A 12,090-nucleotide genomic window follows, 5' to 3' on the forward strand; every position below is an offset into this window, starting at 1 on the left:
ACATCTTTGGCAGGCTGCCTTATAATGCTAAAAATCTCAGCCCATTCAGCGTTCTTGACAAATACCTTTGAAAATCTTATATATGGGCTGGGGAAATGGCTCAGTGGGTAAGGTGTTTGCTGGATAGCTGTGAGGATTACCAATGTACGGCACCATTACACTGGTAATGTATTGACTTTTCTTTCTTTTGTGTATTTTTCATGTCTGTCAGTTTTGTGCAGGTATACAATGCATGGTGACCATATTCACTGCCCCCAACCCCCCCCCCCCGCTACCCTGTCTCCTTCCCCACTCTCACTGATCCCGTTCTTGCTCCTGAGCAGTCTCCCTCCTTCCATCAGGGTGAGTAGAAACAAGATGGGATTTCCTAGACAAGTCACACTGTGTGTGATGATTTCCTAAGCCCATGCTAAGCCTCCTGGGAAGCCAGGTCTAATCCACAACCACTGTGGGTCAGTGTTCTCAAGTTTTACACTTACCTAAAAACAGACCATAATAGTGTATGGTATAGATAAACAATCATCACATGTCTCTAAAAGTAAAACATTGATTAATTTGGTTTCATTTCCTTGCTATAGTGACTAAAACAGCAATAGGCATTGGGGTGTATGTGTCTTCTGGTAGGGCATGAAGTCTTCTGGGTATATGCCAGGAGTGAAATGACTGGAGCCTACTAGTTCTATTTTTAATTTCTTAAGAAATCTCCAGAAGACGTCTATACTTGCTTTCTTAGTTTCCATTCCCGTCAGCAGTGAGTAAGGGCTCCTGTTGTTTAAAGGAGAATGGACAAATAAAATTCTAGTTCATCAACAGATGAATGAATCGTGATAATCTTATACATACATGAAGTCTAATTGTATTCAGCATCAAAGAAAAATGAAATCGCAAAGTTTGTAGGACAATGGATGTGTACAGATATATGTGTAAACAAATGTGTGTGTGCACATTGTAACACTTAGAAAGGAAAAAGAAAAGGGTGATGTCAGACGATGGGAAAGAATGGAAGGCAGATAAAGTTGTAAAAGAGAACTTAAAGTTAACTCTTTTTCTGTTTTAACTGCCATGGTTTTTTTCTTTTTATGGTAGGTAAGTACATAAAAATGCAACTGAAAATGAAAGCATAAAGCCGTAAGTGAGGCCCCACAGCTTCAGAATGGCCATTGAACATGAGAGAAGTTCACTGAGATGCAGTATTCAGAATGAGCAAGTGTTTGTTTCCAGGGGCTACATCACTCTAGCTTTGTGATGTCTGTTTGTGAGTTCATTGCAATAAAACAACTTTTATAATACAACCCCTAAGAACACTGTTAAACACTATGGTACAGAGTTGATACTTACATATATGTTGACCACATTTTCAATTAAATTTTGCAAGAAAATTGTATGTATGTATTTTCTACATGTAACATTTTATTTCAGAAAGTAACTAGAGGACTATATGCCTCCATGTCAACAAGCGTTTTCTCCAGGGTACTGAGATTATGAATATTTTCATGTGCTTATTTTTCTGTATTTCCCAATTTTTGTAGTCATGTGGTTATTTTGAAATCAGGAAAATATGTTACTTTTGCAAATAAAAGCTATCAAAGCTACCAGGCTTCTAACATCCTCGACTATGGTGCTGACTCAGAGTGTGGTAATTCTGTAAATACAAATGACAAAGTTACAGTGGTGTGACTTGTGATTTTCAAGCTTATGATGATACAAAAGTGATACACATTCAGCAGAAACCAGGCCCTGAAGTCTGAATCTTGATCTTTTCCAAGGCCAACAGTGTGTGCTGTGGGATATTCGGCAGCATCAGCATCCCCAGATCCTAGTCAGCCATGTGATCACCCAGCTTCACATACTATAAAACCATGGGTCCACTAGCTTAGGTCAATCATTTGCATTTTCAACTTACTATATCATTTTTTGGGGGGGATAACTCAACTATATGTCAGAGGGCATCTGTATCAGACTGGGAAAGGAAAGTGGGGATATGTGTCAAGGGATTTTAAAGGTCATAGTTGATCAAGCCATCACTAAGTCATCCATTGCTAGATAACTCTAGGAAGAAAATAAAGGAGCCTGTGAACACATAGCAACATTTACCTAAGTAGCTGCCAATTCCATCTTAGAGAGCACCGGAGTGTGAGGGGACGGAGCCTTCTAGGTGAATGACTATTCTATTCCACTCCACTGACAAACCTTCACTTGTCAGGAGAGTGTAAACCAAAGTTCAACTCAATAAGAGTATGGAATAGACCATGGAGTCATGGCACAGTTCAACTGCAGCAACTCCGTCTCTTGTAGGTCATGTGTTGAGCATGTGGTGCTTTGCAAGGCAGATACTTCACTCTTAGTTCCAACTCGGTCATTTTCCCTCACATGTCAATCCTCTTGCCTAGGGTTGTTTACTCACCACTCATAGTTAAATATGACAGTCCTCAAACCACTGTCAAAAGTGGCATGGAATTACCCAGAAGCACAAGAATTGTTACTTTCTATGTCTACAGAATAATATAGAGATCAAAATTGACTTATAATGGGTCTACTTTATAAATAATATTTATTTTCACAACAAAATTTGATTCCCTCACTTATGTAACAACTGCAATCTTTTTTTTTAATAGAACCTCTTCAAAAGAGGAAAGGTTAATAAAGGGTTAGATTACCTGCAATGATTCAAGAAACACATTAGTCCATGTTTGGTTTTGTATACAGGCATGTGGGGAGCGGGTGCGGTGGTCTGTGGGGAGCGGGTGCGGCGGCCTGCTAAAATGGCGCCTAAGCTTATGAATGGCCTAAGCTTATGAATGGCACCCGCCAAAGCTTATGAATGGCGCCTGCCTAATTTTGTGAATGGTGCCTGACTTCCTCACACTCTGCTGCCAGCTTACACTGCGCAGACTCGCTGCCACGTAGTATCAGGCCATTTGACGTGTGCCAATGGTGTGTGCCCATGTGGCAGGCTCTGAGTGACCAGGCATGGGAATAAAAGGGAAAGTGGAACTGGGATGGGGATCTTCCAGAGAGATTGTAAGAAAGGTTCCTGAGTAAAGCTGCATTGGGAAGAATCTCGTGTCCTGTTGCTCCTTTCTGCGGGTCGGATCGGGTAGCGACACAGGCACACAATAAATGCCATAGAGTTTTAAATGTCCAAGTTACATAAGGATGGACAATCTGAAAATTGTACCCAAATAAATACAAAGACAGTGCTATGTACTTCTAAAAATTTCATATTTAATTAAAATACACGGACATTATCTCTCCTTCCTCTCCTCTCTCCAGTTTCTCCCATGCTCACTCCCTCTAAAATTCATGGCCTTTTCTTTAACTATTACTGTTACATATGCATGTGAATAATCCATTACTACAACATACTGAGTCTGTTTAGTGTTGCTTGCATGTATGTTTTTAGAGCTGACCTCTTGTCATTGAATGACCATTGAGGGGCTTATCCCTGGGGAAGACTAATTCTCTCTCAGCAGTAGGTTACAGCCTGTAGCTCTTGCTCAGTCAGTGGGGCCCCATGAGATCCCCCATCCCATCCATTCTGGCATGTCAATGAGCTTTGTCTGGGTTTTGTTTAGGCAGCCATATTATTGAGATTTCATGGGCATAGCTTCCTTGTCGTATCTAGAAGACAATGGTGTGTATTTTGAAGCATTAAGATGGCATAATAAGTGGGTATTTTAAAGTTAAGGTTAAAAAATGTAAAAAAGCATTCTTCCCCCGCCTTCCCTTCTTCCTCTTGTTCCAGCCCCACTCCTTCCTGCCCAAAGTACACTCTAGCTGTCTTCAGACACCCATATGAGGGCATCAGATCTAATTATGGATGGTTGTGAGCCACCATGTGGTTGCTGGGATTTGAACTCATGACCTCCTGAAGAGTATTCAGTGCTCTTAACCGCTGAGCCATTTCACAAGCCCCATAAAAAAAGCATTCTAAATTATATCATTTAAATGAACTGTCCAATTAAGAAATTGTATTTGGGGGTGGGAGAGATGGCTCAGAAAGTAAGAGCACTGGCTGCTCTTCCAGAGGTTCAGAGTTCAATACCCAGTAACCACATGACCATCAATAATGTGATCTGATGCCTTCTTGTGGCATGTAAGTATACATGAAGATAATGTACTTATACATAAATTAAATAAATTAATTAAAGACATGGTATTTGTTAAAAAAACCAAGCAGCTATTAAGCTAAAGAAAAGTTGTATATTAAAGAAAAGTATTGATTTCTTTCCCCCCAGCTTGAGGCTAACAGAACCTATAGATAAAACAACCCACTGAAATCCTCTTCATGTCTATGAAATGTTCTTCAGTTTGAATCATCCACCAGACTTGTGGTTATCTGCCTTTAGAAAAGCGTATGGCCAAACTGCTGTCTACAGTTCCCCCTACAGCTAGCTCATGAAGTTCTATACACAAGTAATCACGGGATGACTAGGGCATAATATTAATGTTTTATCAGCCTATATTTTATCAGTGATCCATAATTTCTATAATTAACTTTGTTACCAGGGGCTCACACACTAAGCTGGACTTTAAATTCAGCAAAGTTTATCACATGACACGGGACTGATAAGCTGAAACCACGTATGCCGTGCTCCTGTGAAGTGTAGGCATAGGGCTTTCATCAAAACAGCAGGCACTTGGAAGATGCTGAGCAGGTGTGAGATACAGTCACATACAGTATTCCAAGCAGGCTGTATTCCAAGTAGTCCTAAGTGCATGATTCAGTTAGAGTTAACATTCACATGAGCCAGCAGGGAAGCAAAAAGAAGGTAATGTCTCCAAGTAGGGGCTCATACTCTACCCATAGGGAAAAAACTGAGAGTGGGATCCGTTGGGCTGTAGTGTTCTCGGGCCTGCATGGGTCCAGTGGGTTGAATGATGGGTCCCCTGTCTTTCCCCTCTAGGGGCCTGGAGCTGTGGCTCAGAGAGGCAGAGGGAATTTGACTGTGTTCACTCCATGCTGCGCTGGGCAGACATCAGGCTGTGAGAAGCCACAGGGCTCCCCTCCAGGGGTGAGGGAACACAGTCTGAGACCCCTTGGGGACTGGAGCTCTTGGTTTAGGGATTCCCCCGGCTGGCCAAGAACCGATTGGTCTCAGACCCTTGGGCTCTCAGGCGCTGCTGAGAGGCCACAGAAGGATCCAGATCCGCAGCCGAAGGGGGGAGAGGGAGAATCTCCTGTGGTGTCCTGCAGGGAGAGGGCTCTTGGTTGAGGCAACTCATTTGGCTGGGTCTCCATGGCTGGACGTAGAGACGTCATTGTTGGGAGGTAAGAAGGTGGCAAGAAGGTGGCTCGGTAGTTGAAGACTTTCTCCATGGTTCTCCATGGCAGGCCCCAAGGAAGACAGGTAGTCCAGGTCTTAAAATATGGTCTTAAGATATTTATTGTCATGGAAGAAAATGGATGAAGCTATACCCTGTATTCTTAAGGCAGGCTTGAGGTTAAGTACCTTTTGCAAAGGAGGAGGGTCTGGGAAGGAATGTTTAATTGGCTACACCCTCTGGCCTTTAGGTATCTCATGAATACGGAGATGTCTTGAGGCTCTGTGGCCTGTGTCACACCCTCTACCTGTGCTACATGACCGTGGCCACAAACCTCTCTGTGGAAAGGGTCTGTAGCTATGTGAAGGGAACCAGGGGCTCAGGAGCAAGGCCTAACTCCTCCAGTCCCTGGAGGGTCTCTGGGGTCCAAGGCCTATTCGACCAGGTACCCAGCTGCCTCTCACAGCCCACTGTCCCACACATGATCCCATTGGCTTTGCTACCTGAAGAAACACTGGTTCAGCACAAGGTCAAGGTCCTCATGAGAGCCTGTGTTTTCTAGGGCCAGAAAGGGCAAAGTCTGTATACCTCCTGGACTAGGGAGGGCAAAGCAGGCCTGCAATCCTTGCTTGGTAAATTCCAACCACTGATCCTAGTGATGTGTTAAAAGTTCCTCACTATGAAAATGAAAATGTCTTGCTAGCCCAGGTACAATCTTCAGAGAACACAATGTTTTCTTGCAGGGCTACAGGGCAGAGGTTGGACACTGGTCTCCCTGGGCTAATGGGAGAATGCTGCTGTGCCCTTTCCACTTTGTGCAGGACACCTCCATCCTTTACCTGTGGCATTTCATGAAAGCCACAAGTAGCAGACAAGTCTTTCTTACATGGCATCCCTCACCTCTTCTAATTCCTTCTTCCATTTGTAATGACTGTATGATTGTAGTAGTGCACCCAAATAATACAGGATAATCTTTCCCTAAGACTTCAAAAATAAGTGTTTCTGAGACAGAGTCTCAAGATGGTAAACCAGGCTGCTCTCAAATTCACAATACTCCTGCCTCAGTCTTCCAAGTGCTGAGATTCTTAGCCACATTTAAATTTAATACCAATGTGCCAAAGTACCAAATTTTCATGCTTCTGGCAACTAATATATTAACAACATTGGGTGGTCAATACTTTAAGTTACTCCTATATAAAAAAAAATCAGAATATATCAACTCATAGTTAACTCTGTCAGGGGAGGACACTAATTATTCAAATGTAAAGTGTAAAACAATGAAGACTCACATTTTACTATTTTTACTGGCATTGCACTCTGAAACTGAACTACAATTGACTAGCTATATTGAAATAAAGAAAATCTTGGGATTGAAAACAAGAAGAGACAAAACTAACACATATAAAATCATCAATATTCCTGTGCTGGGCATCTGACCCAGGGCCTTCCACATGCTGAGAAAGCTGTATCTCCCACCCAAATATGTTGACTGTTAAAATATAAACAGAAACTACAAAACCACATTTTGTAAAGTCTTTGTACACACTGTTCTACTGTAGAATTCATGAACTACTACTACCAAAAACAGCTAAAGCTTACACTATATAATGGACTGTTAACATTAACTTAAACTAAGAAGGGGTAGCTAGAAGGACTATTTAATATTTGAGCATATTAACTGAGAGTTCTTATGTCCTATAAAACAAAGTATTCATGAAATCATTATACATGTGTCTGTGGTGAAAAATCAAAGCTCTTGGGCCAGCAAAAAGCTCAGTGGATAAAGACACTTTGCTTCTGACCCTGATAACTTAGCTTGTCCCTGGAACCCACTCTGCAGAAAGACATTCAACTCCTAACATCTCTCCTCAACCTCCACATGTGCCTTGGCATGTACACACGTGAGCAGACACACACACACACACACACACAGACTTGCTATACATACACACAAAACACATATACAAGTAAATGTAATCTTAAATATTTTAAATTATTTATTAAAACAATAAACCTCTCCTGTTTGAAAAGTCCAACTGGAAGCAGCACACTAGTCCGGTTCCCCGTGACTCCTCCAGCGCTGTCCTATCCACTCAGTCTCTTCAGCTTAGCTTCATATCTTCTCTGACTCCAGGACAGCAGAGCGATGCTGGATGTGCTCACGTCATACCCAGCACGTGACAACTCTCTGATGCGAGTGTTTAAAGTATCTATGCTGGAGTCTAACACCCTCGGATTTTCAATTATTTGTGACATACTGATTTTTTCTTCCATAAGGCAGCCTATTTTATCGTTAAACTTTTTCTCTGACAAGAAGATCATATTCAGATAGCTTAGGACAAACCTCTGTATCTCCTCCTCGGTGCATCCGAGAGAAAGCAGCCTCTTTTTGATGTTTGTGTAGTTTTTTTTGGTACAGTCGTTGGAAAGGTCTAAGATTCTAGCCCCTGAACCACATATCAGAAGCAGCAGGTCCTCTTTGTTTAAGTTAAAAGTTGACTGTAAAAATTCAATGTTAGTTTTCACGCGTTTGGTACTCTGAATTAAGATGGAAGGATTTTTAGAAATTATCTTTCTGACAAAATCTGTGGGATCCTTGTGACCTAAGGATATACTGGTCTCCTGCAAAAACTCAACCATTTGTTTATTCAAATTCAGACTGTTGGAGAAGGTTCTGGGAGCATTGGTCAGCAGTCGGCAGAGGCATTTCTGAGTCAGTCCAACAGAGCAGAGGAACTTTATATTATTCTCCAGGTTTACGTTGTTATTAGACCGAAAAAAGGATTCAGGAGAACGCTCCAAAATATTTACAATGTCAAGGTCTGATGCCATAATCTTTCTCCACAGATCCCACCGTTTTGAAAGACTTTCAGGAGTGCGTGTTATGGCTCGTGGATATCTTGATATGATGCTACCAATCACTTTGTCACTAGCTCCTTTGGAGAGAAGGAATATCTTCAGCTCCTGCTCATTCGTAACAGCCCTGTTAAAAACTCCAGGCTGTCGCCTCCTTGCACTGTCAATGTCAACTCCCATGGTGCGCAAGTTGTTCAGTAGGTCCTCATTCTCCACAGACTCCTTGTCTTTACTGTTGCACTCCACACTAAACAGCCTGAATGAAATCGACCTGAGGAAAACTTCTGTTGAATACTGGAGCATGCAACCTCTTAAATCAAAGAGAAAGTTCCTTCTTATAGACCAGATGTTTCTTGATGCCATAATCGTCGGGTAGCCCAAAGTTTTTCAAATGCTGTGTAAAATAACATATAATGTAACATATAATATTATGCGAATGCATATGTTAAATATCCAATGACAGTATTATGATTCTTTAAATACGAGGAGCCTTGTATCCCTGTGGACTTAGGGCTCTTCCTCTACTGACTTACAGAGAAGCAGAACAGCACTATTGCTGCCCCAAGCTGCCCTGCCCTTGTATTGTTCTGTTTGTTCACTGTGCCTCCTGTTCTGACTCTGAATCAGTTCTCCTCTCCATCTCTTCTGTTCTCTGGTTTCTTTGGTCTCTGGCATCTTTGGTTTGTTCCTAATTATATATGGAAGAGGTGCTCTTCCATAATCTAGCCATTTTGGCAACGCCAGCCCTTTTGGTCCTTTTTACCTTTTGGCTACTGCTCAAAGTTCCCCTCTCTTCCTGTCCCCTCCTCTCTCCTCACATGGCCCACCCAGCTCAGTCTGCCACTCATATCCACTGTAGATTCTTCCAGATGCCCCTGGCTGTTTTCTCCCTCATATCTACAATCACCCTTCTTATCCACAAAACCCAGGAACAGCCATGTCCTCCTTTAATGAACCAACATGCCCAAAACTGAACTGAGCATCTATGCAGCCCCCCAAATAAAACAGCCCTCCTCTGATTAACGTCATTTATGATAATTACCCATGAGGATTTTTTCTCTCCTTACCAACTCAACTTCACTGGAAACAGTAACAAAGCAATCTTGTTCTGAACATCCTTGCCCATTTTCATCTCCTTGATGTCTTTTCATTATTTTTAATTGACATAAAAAATAATATATATGTATATACATATAGTCTCGAAGTCCCTTGTGCTTTCATGTCACACACATGCATATACATATATAACTTTTATATATGACTTTAAATTCTGCATTAGAAACATGTCCTATTGTGTTTCCTCATAATTCTCATACTCCTGTCACCTTCTTGGTAGACCCTTTGCCTAACAGTACTTGCTACTGTTATATCAAACTCATCAGCGAGTGTGACACTTATACACAATACACCTTTTTTAAAAAGTTTCATTTACCTTGTTAAACTGCCTTTTCTTTCAGAAGGGGTCATTTTCTTGAATCCTAGCTGTATTGTAAGGCCTTGTATAAACACAATCTTCTTTTAAAAACAAATTTCAGCCTAATGCAATTTTTAAAACAAAGGTAAATATAGAATTGACTTCAATCTTCCTCTTAAAAATAAACTATTTTCTAAAGGAATGTTAAATTTAGTGAATATCATAAAAATTTCAGTGATTGTAATGAGTGAGGTTCAAGGAGGAAGACTTATGTTCTGTTCTGTCCCACAGTTGGAAAGCTAACAGACTTTTAAAGAAAACTGTTTATCAGTGGCATTAGGGTATCAGCTAATTTCTGACACAGCATTTAAGCGGAGAGGTTTGTTTGTCTGTTTGGTTTTTTTAGAGCTACATTTCAACATCGGATTTGTCGTTAAGATGAGAGACTTTGGATATCTTCAGAAAAGGATAAGAACCAGACGTTTCTACTACCACACCTCCAATCCCGAAAAGAAAAAACAAAAATATCGCCAGTGTACTTGAGAATAAAGAGATCCGGACTAGACAACTCCACATCATTTTTTGTGAGATGCACGACCTCTCGCTAACTAAACATTTCTCAGTCATAATGGAAAAAAAAACGGCAACAAAAGACCATCCTCCATGCATGGAGGAAAGGTGGCGGAATCACAATCGCACTTTAACCCAGAACCCAGTGTTTTACATACATTATTTCGTAAAGATATCTATCTATCTATCTATCTATCTATCTATCTATCTATCTATCTATCTATCTATCTATCTATCTATCTATGGGCACCGTCCCTAAGGTTACAATGCTGACACAATGCCGAGCTCCTTAGCTGTGTGAAGGGTAGAACTTGAGTCTAAACTCAAAACCGCCGTAATTCCACATCGAAGCCTCTCCTTCCCTCAATTCTGCAATGGCCTTTAGCATTGCACTGTCTAGCAGAGACCTGCAACCCGCTTACAAACACCACAGCGGCGCCCCAACCCCAGCTCCAACCCAACACTGTATTCGCGTTCCCTTCCGTACCAAAGCTCGCGGTAGACACCGTTTACTTCCGCCTCTAGACGCCCAGGAGGGACGGGAGAGCGGAAGTAATGACTGACTTCCGGCCTCCGGCCAGGCGCTGAGATGACGTCATCGGCTGTGCGCGGCGTGCTTAAATCCTAGCAAGTCTGACCGCAGGAGACCAGCAGAGGGCGGCGACAGACTATGGATGCTCCTCTGTGGCAATGGTTCGAAACCACAGAGCAGAGCCAAGGCTTCCTTATGACTGGGGCTGACATTCTGTCTGTACCAAGGATCAGGTTCTGTTTTGATCTCACTCTTTCTCTCAGGTTGCTTTATTTTTTTCCCAAATACTTTTGTATTTTGTTTGGTTTGGTGTTTGTAAGAATAGATAAAAGAATAAAGAATTTAAATCATTAATTATTTACTCGGAAGTGAAACTGATGACGGTTTCTTCAGCTTTGGGGACAGGGGATGACTTGAAAAATATTCCTTGCCTGTGTTTATTTATTCAGTCGCTATTTATTGAGCACCTGTGCATTCTAGGCCTGTTTCACATTCAGGAATATAGGAGAAAGCAAGAAAACCTCTGCTTTCTGGTTCATAAATCCCTTAGTGGTGTCACTTTTCCCTGAATATTCTCTCCTCAGCATGCCCCAGGGATTTTCATTTACGAACACCAGGAGATGGCTTAAGTCCCCACGAAAGTGATGTCAATGAGGAAAAGGTGCGGCTGAGAAATTGGAGAATTTGGGAGACAGGAAGACCAAGGGTAGGGAGTGAAAGTTGAGGAGCAGAGAAGAGGAAATGAGAACTAGCAGGAGTATGGTAGACTTTTCCCAAAACGCTGTTCTTGGGCGCTCATCTTCCTTTGGTCCTTTAAAGGATAATTAAGTCAACTTTGTATCAAAGTTGTGTTGGTATGCAAACATTTCCCTTTTACCATTCCTTTTTTGAAAGGATGGTGACGTGTGATGATGCTTGTGACTTTAAATGACCTCGCGTGGAAGGAGGAGAGTAGGGAAGTCGACATCAAGACAAATTTCTCCCTAAAATTAGAGTTAAAGCACTAGGTCATTAGATTCAATATGTAGTCCAACTGCCATGTCTATGCCATATTCAGAACTGCCCCTGGCCTCTTACAACCAAAGATTAATAATAATGATATAATAATTAATAATATTAACTACTATGCCTTATATGCCCACCTCACTAGCTTTTCCTTGAGAAGTTCACAGACCCTTACTTTACCATTCATGTTTGAATCTCAACAAACCCTATTAGAGTCAGAAAGGAACTAGCCTTCCTTTCCTCTAAGAGAACCCACAGGTAAAATACCACCAGCCATGGACTCTAGGATTCAATAAACAATGTCCTTTCTACCTCCTCCTCAATTACACAAATCTACATCTTCCTGTAGTTACACTCAGACCTATAGAGGGACTTTAATCCAGCAACGTGGCTACTCTGGCTAGTACACAGGCATGCCTCTAATTCCTCTGGCTGGAAAACAGACATG

The 12,090-nt window shown here is 41.7% G+C and overlaps 1 protein-coding gene across 2 annotated transcripts; it reads right to left on the minus strand.

Moving 5' to 3' along the window:
- Positions 1-7,239: 7,239 nt before the first annotated feature.
- Positions 7,240-10,682, minus strand: LOC117720528 (transcription termination factor 1b, mitochondrial). 2 transcript variants are annotated; one of them, XM_034519013.2, is made up of 2 exons: positions 10,593-10,682; positions 7,240-8,515 (listed from the first exon to the last, which is right to left on the minus strand). In XM_034519013.2, exon 2 carries the CDS (start codon positions 8,482-8,484, stop codon positions 7,351-7,353), a length of 1,134 nt encoding a protein of 377 aa, XP_034374904.1. In that variant the 5' UTR covers positions 8,485-8,515; positions 10,593-10,682; the 3' UTR covers positions 7,240-7,350. The 2 variants fall into 2 exon arrangements, with proteins under 2 accessions (XP_034374904.1, XP_034374905.1); XM_034519014.2 differs by lacking the exon at positions 10,593-10,682 and adding an exon at positions 9,554-10,590.
- Between the last annotated feature and the right edge of the window lie 1,408 nt (positions 10,683-12,090).

Source organism: Arvicanthis niloticus, chromosome 15 (assembly GCF_011762505.2).
Source record: "Arvicanthis niloticus isolate mArvNil1 chromosome 15, mArvNil1.pat.X, whole genome shotgun sequence".
NCBI classification, from domain to species: domain Eukaryota; kingdom Metazoa; phylum Chordata; class Mammalia; order Rodentia; family Muridae; genus Arvicanthis; species Arvicanthis niloticus.